The sequence below is a fragment of the Saimiri boliviensis genome, chromosome X, assembly GCF_048565385.1.
Source record: "Saimiri boliviensis isolate mSaiBol1 chromosome X, mSaiBol1.pri, whole genome shotgun sequence".
Taxonomy (NCBI): Eukaryota; Metazoa; Chordata; class Mammalia; order Primates; family Cebidae; genus Saimiri; species Saimiri boliviensis.
In genome coordinates, this window is record NC_133470.1 from 49,556,307 (window position 1) to 49,573,748 (window position 17,442).

General features: G+C 40.6%; 1 protein-coding gene across 4 annotated transcripts in view; it reads right to left on the reverse strand.

Moving 5' to 3' along the window:
* WNK3 (WNK lysine deficient protein kinase 3) overlaps window positions 1–17,442 on the reverse strand; it is a 183,848-nt gene continuing 166,406 nt past the window's right edge. For all 4 annotated transcript variants that reach the window (XM_074392315.1, XM_074392314.1, XM_074392313.1 and 1 more), the window contains 2 exons: window positions 10,625–10,827; window positions 1–5,795 (listed from right to left, as the gene is read on the reverse strand). In XM_074392315.1, the coding sequence (XP_074248416.1) occupies window positions 5,466–5,795; window positions 10,625–10,827 (533 nt within the window). In that variant the 3' untranslated portion in view covers window positions 1–5,465. The remainder of the gene's footprint in view (window positions 5,796–10,624; window positions 10,828–17,442) is intronic.

Below are 17,442 nucleotides of genomic sequence, written 5' to 3' on the forward strand. Positions count from 1 at the left end.
TCATTTAACACAGCCTTTATTTTCTGTTACAAAACAGAATTTCCAGGAAACAAAACAAAATACTCACAATGGTTGGGTACAAATGAAATAAAAATCACAGTTTCAAAGAACCAAAATCAGACAGTTGCTGAAAGGCAGATCACTTGGTTTACCAAAAAAAGTTAATGTCAAAAAGGATTAAAGTGAAGTTGAACAACATTCTATATAATGCTACATTCCCCAAGTAATAAAGGAGAGTTCACATATACAACTAAATGTTAAGTGTGGAGAAGAGGCTGAAATTCTGCATACTTCATAGTAAATTATGCATGAAAGTTTATTAATTGCATAAACTTCCTGAGTGGCTCCCATGCTGCACTAGGTCTACATGCTTAATATTTCAAACAAATCATAGCTTTAGGTGATTGAGCATGACAGACCTCGAACAACTGCACTTGCCAGTTAGTCACTATATCTGCTGAGGGAATGTTCTGGACCGCAAACCTCAATCTCGAATCTTAAGTTAGAGTGGAAAAGAAATGCAACTTTAAACGCAACAAAAGCTAGAGGATGACAAGCACACATTGAGGAGTTTATGTCACACTGGCACGTTCTTCTCAGAGCCCGGTTTCTTTCTTCCCTTCTTGCTTGACTTTTAGCCTTGTTTGAATTTTTTTAATTAAAAGAACACCTTCCAGAATAGGAGTTGTTGGTGTGTACACTCTTCTAGCTATCTTAGTTGAAAATAACTTTAGTGTTACTTAGTTACTATCCCAGGCTCCTTCATATATTGGATGTCAGGGTCCCTGACCAATGTTTGTGTTCATCTTTCACATACAAAGACTATTTCCAGGGTGACCTGAAGGCATCTGGCTCCATAAAAACTTGATACAAATTTCAATTCAAAGGATTTTATTAAGTTTGAGTGTTACTATCTTACAATCTGCGTTTTTAAAAAATTTCAATCTTAGAAATCATACCTATCACATCAAAGGCCTTTTCTACACACCACCCCCCTTTTCTAATTGATCTTCTAAACAAAGGCAGGCGGTGGGGGGGGGGGGTGGGAACAAGTCCTTGATAAACTACAGAATCCAAAAACAATCTAGTCTAGAAAATGGCCTCCATACCACCTCAAATAATTCAAGTTTTTCTGACCCAAACAGAAGGTGAAACAACAGAATCCCAAAATGATGGCAAATAGAGCTCAGGAATGTACTTATGTATAATGACTGAAATACAGTATTTACTAGTATTAAATATGCTGTAGTGTTACACAGTAAACATGTGAAACAAGGAATATCTGGTTACAAACATCTGCTGAGTTTTCAAGAAAAAAAGGAATGCATCATTTTCATCACTCAGAAAAGACAGCAAAGAAGAAAGTCAATGCCTCCATAAACTTCAGAGATTGGATAAAGTTATATAAAACCCTTACTATCAACTAACGCATTTGGCCGTTCTAAGGTAACAAAATATCACTGCAAATACCTAGCAGTGTGCTAATATATGTTGAATGATAGGCCATTGCTGAAGGATTTGTCAAATATTTCACCGTGGTAGTTAAAGCAATTTCAACCCATAGCCCTTTAGGCACACAGACGAGAAATGCATCTCTAATAAAAAATGCAAAGTTATAGGCACTGGATTGTCTAATTTAGGTACTTTCTTACCATTTGTTTATTTTTTAGCTAACTCCTCCACCTAAGTTCTATACTGCCACCAATTTCAATTATTGTTCTGCTCCCCACCCCCAAATCCCCAAAGCATATTTCACAGAAGCACATGGCTCTCCACTTAAACACAGACTGGTGGCAGAGTGACGGTCCCTCTCACCTCAAACTCTTGGCTAGCACTGGGAAAAAGAGGCAGACCAGATTTATAATCCGAAAGACTACTGAGAATCAAGGCAAAAAAAGCATGTTTCACAGGCAGTGTTTACATGTGCACCCAAAACAGCACTGAAAACGAGGTAGTTAAACAAAATTAATTGGACTAGAATTAAATCTGGGGTTCTAAAATGATTCATCTCATCAAACTGTACATAACACTCCACACTCAATCCAAAAATCACAGCAGAAAAGTGCCTTTTAAACTTTCACAGATGATTTTGCTGTCAAACCATTAGAATTCATGCTTGATATGAAACTGGCAAGGAAGGGATGAAAAACAGAGTGAATATTTGTTATATTACAGCAAATTACCTTAAATAGAGATTCAAGACTGCTACAAATATACATAGGGTTATTTTCATTAGATTTACACCAATACTGGTTTCATACTCTTACGATGTTACACCCAACTTCACAGACATAGCAGCAGGTACTTCATGATGAAATGCTCACATTGCCACATATGGAGATACAGTACTATTCATCAGACTTGCACTTTGAGAAGTAAACATGGTGGCTGGACATAAAGACTGTCCTCCAAATAAACTCTACGAGCAGGATGGTTAGTACAACCATTTTCTCCTCTACAAGAAGGAAAAGGAAAAGGACAGGTTTGTGTGTTTTTTGGAAAGGAAGGGCCCTTTTTATATAGTAGGCTCTTTGTTAAGAAAGAAGGGAATTTCTGAGCTTTACCTCAAGTTAATTATTTCTGGGGAGGAAAAGTACCTCAGGCAAGGATGAAAATAGCACTATTATATGATTTAGCAAAATTATGAAATAATGCAAAACCCCTGCGTAGAAAACGAGCCAGTATTTACAGTCAAAGTGACTATAATCTGAACCAAACATGTAAGTCATGGGAAAAAATAATTTCAATAAAACCCCACGGTGATGAGAATAACATTGTTTTCTCCATTTCTGCACAAGCTCACTTTTTTTCGGTATTTTTAAATGTACACATGTTACATATACATAACGTCTACATATATGATAACCCGGTTACTGCAGTCGGCATGGAGACAGCAGTATGCTATTCACCATCTTCAAACTTTAGAAGACTACTTTTCTTTCCAGCAAAAACCTGAAAAGATTGTAACTATTACAAGGCACTGCAAGAGTCTGCAGGCAAACAAGAATGATGAATTGTATGTGGAATAGAGGTGGTGGTGGCCAAAGGCCGAACGTATGGTATAGAGCAGTCATTCATACATGTCATTGTACATGCCAGCCACGGAGCTTTTTTCATCCTGGGGTACACTGTTTAAAATGATTGTGACTAGAGAAGAAGGGGTCCTAAAATCTGCAGTATTTTCACTTTCTAGGTTGTATGTCTCAGTGTAACTACACAAAGCCAACTTTTATAATGACACACAAGCAGTTTTAAAGAATTATGGATTTTAGGAGCATTGTTTTTATATTTATGGAAAACAGTGCAATGCAAGCATTTGCATTACACTAATGTCCTAAAATCACTTTAAATTGCAAACCAATACTGTATAAGAAATTTAAAGAATCTGTATGTAACATGTGGACTCGTACAAAACAGAGCATGTTCTATGAAAAGAAAGTGGATTTTATCAACAGCAATTCTCAAAATGCTGCCCTAGATGCCTCAAATTATAGTGACAGAATCTTTGTGATAATGGATGTGATCCTCAGGTAAGCAACATAAGACACTTTTTTTTTTTTTTTTTTTTTGGAAAGGAGGTACTGAATGTTACAAAGTAGACTGTGAAAAAAAAAAAAAAAAGTACACCCATTAAGTTTTCCTCATTACCTGGCAAGCCCATGGGGTACAATTGTTAGAATGTGGAGGAAAATCTGTTCACGGTAATGTCAGGTAACAGCGTGGAATGTTTACTAGCAGACAGAACTCCTAATTAGGTAAATGTGTATTGGAAATGACCTTGAAGTCTTCAGAGTGGAAGGTAAGTAGTTTGAACATGAATACTTAGTTGGTAAATACCATTTTAATAATTCTATTTGGGTTTCACAGACTGAGCATTAGGTAACCCTGTGACTAGCCTTTAAGATTATTATAGTTAACCTTCTTAAAAACCAAAGGTGTACATTTTGACATTGCCTCCCCTCCTCCTAAAACTGGATAAAACCCAGTAAAGTGCAACTTGACAGTGATCTCTCTCAGATTCTAAAGAGGCTGCCAAACTTATTTAAGATCTAAAATCATCTAAGATACTATAGATACTAAACAGAAATTATAACAACTAAAAATGGTAATTAAAAGAGCTAAGGACAACTTAAATAGTCTCCTTCTAGGGTCTACTATCGCACTGCAGAACAGTGTATATCCCACATCTCTTAAAACCCTGTAAAGCCAGTGTTTCATGTGTAAGTCTCAAAACCTACTGTGTCAAGTAAATTTCACTTCAGAAGAATGGACTGAGGTGTAACTTTAATCCCCTTTGTTAGGAATACAAAGATTCCCCCCAAATGAGATTTATCATATTAGCTGCAATATATGCCTTGCAAAAGAATGCAAGCCAAACCAACGTCTCTCAGATGCTCCAAACCAATGTAGTATGCATGTGAGAAACAAGGAGATTGCTGCTTTGAATTATTACTGAAATCCTTAAAAGAGCAGCATTATCTGCAGAATCAAGGAACTGTTACAGTTCTGTTTTTTTTCCCTTTCCCTCTGCCTCACCCAAAACAAGGCTTCATCCTACTGCTGTGATGATGGGAAATCACATTAAAAAGGGCTCATGTTCTGTATTGGTTGACAAAATTATTCTAATTTTTTGGGAGGCCGAGGCAGGTAGATTACAAGTTAGGAGTTCAAGACCAGCCTGGCCAACAGAGTCAAACCCCATCTCTACTAAAAATAGAAAAATTAGCCGGGCATGGTGGCAGGCGCCTAGTCCCAGCTACTCAGGAGGCTGAGGCAGGAGAATCGCTTGAACCCAGGAGGCAGAGGTTGCAGCAGTGAGCCAATATCACACCACTGCACTCCAGCCTGGGCGACAGAGAGAGATTCCATCTCAAAAAAAAAAAAAAAAAAAAAAAAGGTTCTAATTTTATACACCAAAACGTTTCCTGCAGCAAGTTACCCTGCCTTCTGTGAAAGGTAAACCTAAGACAAACATGTGAAGATCCCATAAGACTCTGGCTGATGGAAGGTCTCAGTTCATCCACATTTGGGAAGAATCAATCTAAATAATTTTTAAACATTTTTAAAGAAAAGTATCCAGCTGCAGATAGCAGCAGTTAAAAAAAAGGGGGGGTAGGGTTGGGGGGCTTCTCAGTAATTCAAGGAAAGTATCCTGGAAATGGTAATGCTCAAGCTGAGCTTATTAAAGCATTCTGAACAGTATTTTTTAAAAAATCAAGTATCAAAGAGGATAGAATTTGAAGTGAAAAAACTTTTCTGTGCGCAGTGTTCTATGTGCAAACTGCACCATTTCTGCAGAATGATGAGCTGTATCAAATATCACACTGAAACAAAAAATATATAGTCTAAAGTAAACTCAAATGAGAGAATATATGACAGAACCCAAGAGGAACAAACTTTAATATCTTAGGTGTCCTGAAAACAATTCAGAAGAAACCTCCCTTTTCTTTATCATCTACTATGATTCATTTAGGCCCAGGAGGGATTGTGGCAGGATTCTGCACTGATGAAGTTGGAAATGGCTGCATATTCATCCCTGGCTGGAATGGTCCCCCAGATTGGGTGGGAATTACTATAGATGGTTGTGTTGTTCCTGAAATTCCTACCCACTGGACTGGATATGCCGTCCCCCCCACAGCATTATACTGACAAACATGGGGCATTCCGTATGATGATAATGGCCCAGGAAATGAAGGGAGTGAGAGTCCTTGTGGCAAGGAAGTTGGGACAGCTCCACGGATTTGGGACAGAGAAGAAATCCATGTTGGTGTGTAGCCCATAGTAGATGGAGTATTCTAACAGAAACAAAAATAAAAACAAAAGATCAGTTTATTTGGTATATGCTTTTATCAATCTATATATTCCTTCCTATTCTTTTTTTTTCCTACTGCTGCTGCACAAATAAATATTCCTTCCTAGTCTTTTTGGTTTACTATTCCTATTATTACTATCAGTGACTCCCATTTTTGGAGTATGCTAACCATAATTATGTACTTTAATTAATGGCATCTTCAGAACTGCCCTGCCTTACCTTTTCATAAAGTTATTTCCATGCATACATACATAGAAAGATACTTGACATGATGTTTATCTAAAGTTAATGAAAATTATTTCTGGGTGGTGGGATTTGAAGGTGGTATTTTAAAATTTGTACTTTTCTGCACTGATTAAATTATATGATAAACATTATTAGTTTATAGATAATAACCTGCTTTTTTTAAAAAGACAAATTGGAGAGGCTATACATTTTCTCTTTGATATTTCAAAGGCATCTCAGAAACAAATGTCTAAAAACCAAATGTGTGCTTTTCCCCGACAAAAGCACACTGTCTGCTCACATTCCCCATCTCGGTGGTTGGTACACTAGAATAGTATCCAGTTATGTAAGCCAGAAACCTAGCCTTCATACCTCCCCTTCACCGTACATCCATTCCATCACCAAATCTTGTCCATTTTATCTCTTAAACATTTTTTGGAATCTGTTCACTTCTCTTCAACTCAACTTCTCCCATCTTCCAGACCAGTTAAGAGTTACCATGACTAATTTTTTTTTTTTTTTTTTTTTTGAGACGGAGTCTTGCTCTGTCGCCCAGGCTGGAGTGCAGTGGCATGACCTCAGCTAACTGCAACCTCCACTGCCTGGGTTCAAATGATTCCCCTGCCTCAGCCTCCTGAGTAGCGCCACCACGCCCGGCTAATTTCTGTATTTTTGCTAGCGACGGGGTTTCACCATGTTGGCCAGAATGGTCTTGAACTCCTGATCTTAGGATTCACCCACCTCAACCTCCCAAAGTGCTGAGATATAGGTGTGAGCCACTGCGTCCGGCTTACCATGACTAGCTCTTAACCGGTCTGCCAACATCTACCCTTACCTCCGATAAATAACCCTTTTCTCTTGCTTGAGTCAGAGTCGTTTTTTCAAAAAACAAGTCTGATCATCATGTCAACACTAGGGCTTAAATGGCTTTTTATCTTTCTTAAAATACAGATGAAATTCCCTATCATTACCACTTTTTTCTTCTTTTTTTTTTCCTTTTGAGACGGAGTTTTGCTCTTGTTACCCAGGCTGGAGTGCAATGGCACGATCTTGGCTCACCGCAACCTCTGCCTCCTGGGTTCAGGCAATTCTCTTGCCTCAGCCTCCTGAGTAGCTGGGACTACAGGTACACGCCACCAGGCCCAGGTAATTTTTTTTTTTTTTTTTTTTCGAGACAGAGTTTCACTCTTGTTACCCAGGCTGGAGTGCAATGGCACTATCTCGGCTCACCGCAACCTCCGACTCCTGGGTTCAGGCAATTCTCCTGCCTCAGCCTCCTCAGTAGCTGGGATTACAGGCACGCGCCACCACGCCCAGCTAGTTTTTTGTATTTTTAGTAGAGACGGGGTTTCACCATGTTGACCAGGATGGTCTCGATCTCTCGACCTCGGGATCCACCCGCCTCAGCCTCCCAAAGTGCTGGGATTACAGGCTTGAGCCACCGTGCCCGGCAATTTTTTGTATTTTTAGTAGAGACGGGGTTTCACCATGTTGACCAGGATGGTCTCGATTTCTTGACCTCATGATCCACCCGCCTCGGCCTCCCAAAGTGCTGGGATTACAGGCTTGAGCCACCGCGCCCGGCTCATTACTACTTTTAAGACTCCGTCTACCTTAGATCCATTGTGCACTAACTCCTCCTTGCTCTCTTCACTTCAGCCAAACTGGCCTACTTGCAATCCCTGCATGCGTCTGCTGTCCTTTCTGCATGGAATCATTATTCCCTCCTCTTCACCTAGCTAACACCTATTCATCCTTCAGAGCTCTGCTTAATCATCACTTTCTCAGTGAAGCTTTCCTTGACTTTCCTTTACTAGGTCAAATTTCCCTTATTGTAACCTGTATCTTTCTTTTGTAGTTCTTATTCCAGTTGCAATTTTATATTTGTAGATGAAATTCTGTTATGTCTAACTGTCTTGGCAGAATGTAAATTCCATGAGCATAGGGACCATACTTGTTTTTACTCACCAAACCCATGTCTAGCAGAGGGCTTCGTACATAACTATTAAGCAAACAAGTATTTCTAAGTAAGGATACAGAACAGTAAAATGCAAGAGCATTAGTGAGATGGGCTCTCCACACAACAGATAAAACCAACTGAACCTACAAATACAAAACTAGTTACCATATAAAGGGTACCTACTATGTAACACGTGTTGTCTCATTTAATCCTCACAGCAATCCTGTAAGGCAGGTATTCTGCTTGAAAGACATGAAAACTAAGGCACAGGGAGATCAAATGACTTGTTTAAAGTCACACAACTAGTAAGTGACTGAGCTGACATCAGAACCCAAGTCTGTTAAATGACCTTCACTACTTTTATTCACACACCATTTTCTATTCACCCTTCCTCCAAACATCCTCCATTATACTCCAATAAACCGCCCTCCAACTAGAGTCAACAAAAGCCTCCATTCACACAGTACTCAGAGGTTCTCTCACTGGCAGTACAAATGCATTTATGTCTTGAAATTTGCCTCTAAAGGCTTCCAATTTTTACGATGATGCTATCTGTGTATAAATTGGTGCCACGAGTAAGATAAATACAGAGTTCCCAAGGAGATACACTGCTCACTAGTTTGGGAAATTGAGAATTTTGAACACTTTTATGCAATATTAACAATAAATGTATTATTTCTTTAACAAACTATATGACTATATATACATACATACATGTACACAAATGTAACACACAGAGATAAATCTCTTTCAATTATGATGGTTAAAATTCTAAGCCCTGATTCACATTTTAATAGGTTTACTCATTTTGAAACAAAATGTCACTTACTTTAAAAATACAAAAACACAGAAATGCGCAAAGTAAAATAAGGCTCAAATTCCACCATCCAGCATATTTTTCATGGATTTCGTATTTCTCTATGCATATCTAATGTATATACTTTTGCATAAATTATATTATACTGTGTATGCTGTTCTATAAGCCTGACTTCTTCCTACTCCAGATTCACTGTAGGCATCTTTCTTCTTTTCATTGCATGCACACCTGACTAAGGCCACATGCAATAACTAGGCATCTTGTCTTTAAAACACCTCTTATAATATTCTAGCTTAAAAAGCTTTATAATTCTTTTTCATAATGAACAAATAACTTATTAGAGCTAAGAATACTGACATGAAACATAGGAAAGCTTTTCCTTAAAACCCAAACTCTTGCAACACAGGACTGAATTAACCTTCATTCCAGATGCTTTCTTCTTTGATACTTGCCGGATTAAAAAAAAAAAAAAAAATAGAACAGTCTAGCCACGTGCGGTGGCTCACACCTGTAATCCCAACACTTTGGGAGGCCAAGGCAGGTGGATCACGAGGTCAGGAGATTGAGAACATCCTGGCCAACATGATGAAACTCCGACTCTACTAAAATACAAAAAAAAAAAAAAAAAAAAAAATTGGCTGGGCCTGGTGGTGCACACCTGTAGTCTCAGCTACTTGGGAGGCTGAGGCAGGGGAATTGCTTGAACCTGGGAGGTGGAGGTTGCAGTGAGCTGAGATCGTGCCAATGCACTCCAGCCTTGGGGACAGAGCGAGACTCTGTCAAAAAAAACCAAAAAACCAACAGTCTAAAACAAGAGTCAGCAAACTACGGCCCACCACCTCTTTTTGTGAAAAAAAGTTTTTGTTGTTGTTGTTTTTTTAGACTGAGTCTCTCTCTGTCACTCAGGCTGGAGTGCAGTGGCACGATCTCAGCTCACTGTGAACTCTGCCTCCTGGGTTCAAGCAATTCTCTGCCTCAGCCTCCAGAGTAGCTGGGATTACAGGTGCCCGCCACCACGCCCAGCTAATTTTTGTATTTTCAGTAGAGATGGGGTTTCACCATCTTGGCCAGGCTGGTAGATCAACTCTTGACCTCGTGATCTACCTGCCTCAGCCTCCCAAAAATGTTGGGATTACAAGCGTGAGCCACTGTGCCGGGTCATGAATAGTTTTAATGGAACAAAGCCATGTTCATTTGGTTACATATTTTCTTTCTTTCTTTTTTTTTTTTTTTTGAGACGGAGTTTCGCTCTTGTTACCCTGGCTGGAGTGCAATGGCGCGATCTCGGCTCACTGCAACCTCCGCCTCCTGGGTTCAGGCAATTCTCCTGCCTCAGCCTCCTGAGTAGGTGGGATTACAGGCACGCGCCACCATGCCCAGCTAATTTTTTGTATTTTTAGTAGAGACGGAGTTTCACCATGTTGACCTGGATGGTCTTGATCTCTTGACCTCGTGATCCACCCGCCTTGGCCTCCCAAAGTGCTGGGATTACAGGCTTGAGCCACCACGCCCGGCTGGTTACATATTTTCTATGGCTGCTTTCGCACTCTAACGGAGTTGTGTAACAGAGTATTTGTAACAGTATAGCTTGAAAAGCCTAAAATATTAACGAATTGGCTCCTTCCCCTCAGAAGTTTACTGACTCATGGTCTAAAAGACAATCTGCTCAAAGACATAATGAATCTAAACAAGGATCAAAGTCTCTATGTTATCAAGTCATACCACAGTAACCGTAACTATAGACATAAGTGCATCCATTTTTATGGTTTTAGTTCTCGTAAATAAAGTGAATCGGGTATAAACAACTTACTTCATGTACTTTGTTCCAATTTTCTGTCTCTAATTTGTGTTGATTTTGTTTAAGTTGGTTTAAACTTGGCTTAATAAGAGAATTTCCTACTGCTTCCTTTGTCCAGTCATCCACCAGCTTGTGTAAGTCGTCTGTGAACATCCCTTTTTTACCGGCTGGGGACTGTTGGCATGATGCTGTATTACTCTCCACACACACTGGATCTACGAGAATCAAAAAATAAAAACAAAAACAAAACAAGGAAACCATGAAAAGGAATTAAAACTCAATAATCAGGTAACTCTTCTTTGGCCAACAATGCAGTTAACAGAACCACACATGGGGTGTACATCAGGGTGACCAGACACTCTAGTTTATCTGAGACATCCTGGTTTAAAGCTGTTGTCCTGGCATAATTACTAACAGTACTCTCTTTCACTCTCAAAAGTTTCCTCTTGCTTGAACAGCAAATTATGTGGTTATCTTAGGTATAAATCAAGTGTAATAAATAGTATCTCAAAAAAATTAGTATAAGCTCTAATCTTTTCATTGGCTTCCTCAGATAGGTACTTAGAAGAGTTAAAAAAGAATCAGAGTGTTAAAAATGGAAAAAAGGTCTAGTGCAAGCCACTTTTATAATGGGAAAACAAGGCCCAGAAAAAGTTCTTGTAACTAGTTACCTGCAGAGACAGGCCTGGAACTCTAAAGCCTAGACAAAGACACCCTATCTTTTCAATATACTATACTGACTTTCAAGAAGCTTCAGAAAACTAGAATCTCATTTTATTTTTACCGATATTTCTGTTGATGATTTAAAAAGATGAATGTGTATCTAGAATAGCAGAAATGAGGACACAGATGGTTTGATGAGCCTCCTGAGTTGTGGAGCATAAGATGTTCAAATAGCCAGGCACAGTGGTTCACGCCTGTAATCCCAGCACTTTGGGAGGCCAAGGCGGGCGGATCACCTGAGGTCGGGAGTTCAAGACCAGCCTGACCAACGTGGAGAAACCCCGTCTCTACTAAAAATACAAAATTGGCCAGGCTTGATGGTGCATGCTTGTAATCCCAGCTACTCAGGAGGCTGAGGCAGGAGAATTGCTTGAACCCGGGAGGTGGAGGTTTCGGTGAGCTGAGATCGCGCCATTAACCTCCAGCCTGGGCAACAAGGGTGAAACTCTGTCTCAAAAAAAAAAAAAAAAATGATGTTCAAATAAATGAAAGAAATCAATTATAGAGAACTCCATAGGTATACTTTCCTAATCTGAACAACACACTAAATCTTTACATAATAATTTAGTACTATTATTCATGCTTACGATATTATTCTCACAGAAAATATTCATAGAATTCCAATTCCTCTAACTGAATTAGAAGCCAAAAACTTACAGAATGGGTTGAAAATTAACTTTAGGAAATACAGTTGTGAAATTTAAGCACAATAACAGTTCCAGGGATTTAACAAGCATATAAACATGTCTTATACATTTGTTATAATACTTTTTTTTCTTGTTTTGAGGAGTCTGTCACCCTTGCCCGGGCTGGAGTGTAATTGGCATGATCCGGCTCACTGCAACCTCCACCTCCAGGGTTTACGTGACTTTCCTGCCTCAGCCTCCTGAGTAGCTGGGATTACAGGCGCACACCACCACACCAGAATACTTTTTTTGTATTTTCAGTAGAGATGGGGGTTTCACTATGTTGGCGAGACTGGTCTCGAACTCCTGACCTCGTGATCCGCCTGCCTTGGCCTCCCAAAGTGCTGAGATTACAGGCATGAGCCACTGCGCCTGGCTGGTACTTTTTTTAATCATGAAAAAAATAAAATGCAAGAGTTAATGCAAGAAGCCTCCATATTAACACTTTTTGAAACTTGTAACAGGCCTGTGATATAAGCAAGTATCATTCTGTTTTATAGACGGTGAAACTGGGACCCAGAAGATCAACAACGGGAGTTATGCTGGGGCTAGAACCCAGATATCCTACTGTCAGGTCAGTAGGCTTTCCATCGTACTCCATCATACATGCCGACTACCAAGGTGGGTGGATCACCTGAGGTCAGGAGTTCACCACCATCCTGGTCAACATGATGAAACTTGTCTCTACTAAAAATACAAAAATTAAGCCGGGCGCGGTGGCTCAAGCCTGTAATCCCAGCACTTTGGGAGGCCGAGGTGGGTGATCACGAGGTCAAGAGATAGAGACCATCCTGGTCAACATGGTGAAACCCCGTCTCTACTAAAAATACAAAAAAACTTAGCTGGGCATGGTGGCACGTGCTTGTAATCCCAGCTACTCAGGAGGCTGAGGCAGAAGTGCCTGAACCCAGGAGGTGGAGGTTGCGGTGAGCCGAGATCGCGCCACTGCACTCCAGCCTGGGTACCAAGAGCGAAACTCCGTCTCAAAAAAAAAAAAAAAAAAAATTAGCTGGGCGTGGTGGTGGGTACCTGTAATCCCAGCTACTCAAGAGGCTGAGGCAGGAGAATCACGTGAACCCAGGAGGCGGATGTTGCAGTGTGCCGAGATCACGCCGTTGCACTCCAGCCTGGGCAACAGAGCAAGACTCCGTCTCAAAAAATAGTAATTAAAATAAAATAAATGCCAACTGATAAAGTAGGAAATGGAAGAAGATATTACTTTATAAAGGGGAACATGACAATCTCAATGATTGCATATGCATAGTCTGTGAGTTTCTATGAACACTATACTACTGAAAGTTTAGATTCAAAGGTGATTAAATATTTTTGTTCGTTTGTTTTGAGACAGAGTCTTGCTTTGTCACCCAAGCTGGAGTGCAGTGGCACGATCTTGGCTGACTGCAACCTCCACCTCCTGGGTTCAAGTGATTCTCATACTTCAGCCTCCCAAGTAGCTGGAATCACAGGCGTGTGCCACCACGCCCGGTTAATTTTTGTATTTTTGGTAGAGACAAGGTTTCACCATCTTGGCCAGGCTGGTCTCGAACTTCTGACATAAAGTGATCTGCCTGCCTCAGCCTCCCAAAGTGCTGGGATTACAGGTATGAGGCATTGCGCCTAGCCTTAAATATTAAATGGAAACATAGCAGTGTTAAATAAGAAGAGTTTAGGCCGGGCGCGGTGGCTCAAGCTTGTAATCCCAGCACTTTGGGAGGCCGAGGCGGGTGGATCACGAGGTCGAGAGATCGAGACCATCCTGGTCAACATGGTGAAACCCCGTCTCTACTAAAAATACAAAAAAAATTAGCTGGGCATGGTGGCGCGTGCCTGTAATCCCAGCTACTCAGGAGGCTGAGGCAGGAGAATTGCCTGAACCTGGGAGGCGGAGGTTGCGGTGAGCCGAGATCGCGCCATTGCACTCCAGCCTGGGTAACAAGAGCGAAACTCCATCTCAAAAAAAAAAAAAAAAAAAAAAGAAGAGTTTAATTAATTAATAAGAACATTCCCATATATGAGTTTTATAACAACATTTACTAATTTGGGGCAAACATGATATATCAAAATGACATACCAACTTGTTGGGATCTCAATGTTTCTAAGACATAAAATCCTGAGACACACAAGTCAGCCTATAATCAAAGTATCATTTCTTCTTGTTATCCCTTTGCACATTCATCTAGATTCTGTTTACTCCAGTGAGGGAGCAAAGAGCACAACAAAGTTGGGGAAGACTTTGGAGCCGAAGCTTTTATAGACTGTGTTCTCACCTAGAAGAATGTCAGCAGGTAGGATTAAAAAGAGAGGATTGCCAGAAACATGAACATATCAATGCCCACACTTTTGCCTATCCATATTCTCTTAGGAATATGTTTGTGCCCAATCCCTTCACCTTCTAAAACATTTGTTGCAGAGAGGTTATGTCTAAATGCCATTAATTTAAGAACATTTCTGGGGCTGGCACGGTGGCTCATGTCTGTAATCCAATTATTTTGGGAGGCTGAGGTGGGCGGATCACCGGAGGTCAGGAGTTTGAGAGCAACTTGGCCAACACGGTGAAACCCCATCTCTACTAAAAATACAAAATTAGCCAGGTGTGGTGGCAGGTACTGGTAACCTTAGCTACTTGAGAGGCCGAGGCAGGAGAATTGCTTGAACCTGAGCGGCGGAGGCTGCACTGAGCGGAGATTGTGCTACTGTACTCCAGCCTGGGAGACAAAGTGAGATTTCATTTCAAAAAACAAAACCAACCAAGCAACCAAATGAACAAACATTTCTGGGTGAGAGAGAGAGAAAAAGATGAGAAAAGAAAAAAGAACATTTCTCCACTAAGGAAAATACAATGTTAGGACTCTTCTTGTGTATAGGTTTGACCCCAGGTATATTGGGTTTGACCCAATATACCTGGGGTCAAACCTATCACTGCTTAAATGTCATACTTCCAAGATATCGAATTTTTTTCCAAACCACTCAAACTCAGATCCTTTGGATCTCCCCACCAATACACACATATCCAGTCCATCACCACGTCATGAAATTCCTCCTATACAATGTCTCTCATCTACTTTCATTTCTACCATTTTATAAGCTCTCAATTATCTCATACATAGACAACTGTGAATCTTCTGATCTGTAGTCAGGCGCGTTATCCATTGCGCCACTGGCCCGTGCCTGACTACTATGATTGCAATGATCTAAATGGACTCACTCCTTGGCTCTAGCCAATATATTCTTCGCACTGTCTCCAGATTAGTATGAGTGGAGGCCGGAAGCGGTGGCTCACGCCTTGTAATCCCAGCATTTTGGGAGGCCGCCTGGCCAACATGGTGAAACACTGTCTGTACTAAAAACACAAAAATTAGCCGGGCATGGTGGTGTGCACCTGTAATCCCAGCTACTTGGGAGGCTGAGGCAGGAGAATTACTTGAACCTGGGAGGTGGAGGCTGCAGCGAGCTAAGATCATGCCACTGAACTCCAGCCTGGGTGACAGAGCCAGACCATGTCTCAGAAGAATAAATAAATAAATAATTCTGGTTTAAAAAAAAAAAGAAAGCTTGGACAGTTCTTTACCACTAACAACACCATGGTTCCCACTTGTTTAGGTGGCAAAGACCTGGGAGATCATGGTTGTCTTTGCAGAACAAGTACATTATTTTATTTATTATCCTTAAACTAACATATATCACTTACTAAGTTTAAATATATAATTGTATTTTAGATCAGATATATTATCTCACACTAAATACTAGCATAGACATGCTGTGGCAGCTGCCAAATTTTTTAAAGTATAGGAGAACTTTCTACTGTAAACCCTCCATTCTACCCAACTATTTGAAAGTTATGTCTTTCTCACAAATCTTGCATTTTTACCATTTGCATGCCTTAATATCATGCAATTCCATCTACTAAAAATACTTGCTCCGCTTCCCTTAATTTCAGTTCTGTCCATTTATCCTTCAAGACCAACTCAAATCCTATCTTTTACGTGAAGCCTTCTCAGACCACTGCCATCATTCATTCCTCTCAACCCACTACAGGTACCATTTATGGTTTCGAGAAGCAATACAGTATTACAGTTAAGAGCCACGGCTTGGAAATCAGACAGATTTGGATTCTCTCACCTATTAACTGAGATCCAAAAGAAGTTACTTAACCTCACTAACCTCAGTTTCTTCACCTAAAAAAGATAAACATTGAAAACAGAATAATACAGTAAAAAAGAAACAAACAAAAACGAAAAAAGATGAACATTAATATTTATCTACCTCACAGTGTTGTTCTGAGGATTAAGATAATATATGTGATATATACTTTTTTGAGACAGGTTCTGGCTCTGTCACACTCCTGGGCTCAAGCAATCCTCCTACCTCAGCCTCCCGAGTAGCTGTGATTATAGGCGTGTGCCACCATGCCCAACTAATTTTTGTATCTTTTGTAGAGATGGGCTTTCGACATATTGCCCAGGTTGGTCTCAAACTCCTGAGCTCCAGTGATCCGCCTGCCCTGGCTTCCCAAAGCGCCGGGAGTACAGGCATGAGCCACGTGCCCAGCCTCATACATGCGGACTTCCATATGTTCTCTCCTTTTCCTTTCTCCAGCAACAATAACAATAACAACAAAACAGCAACAAGTGTACACATTTCTGCCTGGGGAAGCCCATTAGAGACTTAGTGACCACAGTTTTCACTGGGGGCTGGCCTCAGAGGCACATACCAAAATTCCAGACTCTCAGGAGGAAAACATGTGTTCAGCATAAATCACATTATTTGTACCAACAAACCAGGCAAAGCGAACTACTTACCAGTAGGGAACAGAGGGAAATCAAGTTCCCACATACCAGCCAAGGGCCAGTCTTGCCAGCAGGCCTTTCTAAAGATAGCAGTCTCATGCCCGTTATGTTAGTTCTATTCTGTACAGTTTACCACAATGCTCACATTATAAGTTAACTACACAAATACATTGTGGATATCATTACATTGCAATACCACAATTAGCTGGGCATGGTGTTGCATGTCTGTAGTCCCAGCTACTTGGGAGGCTGAGGCGGGAGAATCACTTGAACCTGGGAGGCAGAAGTTACAGTGAGCCAAGACCACGCCACTGCACTCCAGCCTGGGTGACAAAGTGAGACTCTAAAAAAACTGAATAAACTGCAATACCACGTATTAGCTCATATTTCCCACAAAACATGTATAATTGTGGGCAGGGAAGAAAGAATGGGGACCTATCTCTATATATGTTAAGCAGTGCTTCTTCTTCCTCTTTTTTTTTTTTTTTTTTTGAGATGGAGTCTTGCTTTGTCACCCAGGTTGGAGTGCAGTGGCGCCATCTTGGCTCACTGCAACCTCTGCCTCCTGGATTCTAGCTATCCTCCTGCCTAAGCCTCCCAAGTAGCTGGGATTACAGGTGTCTGCCCCGACACC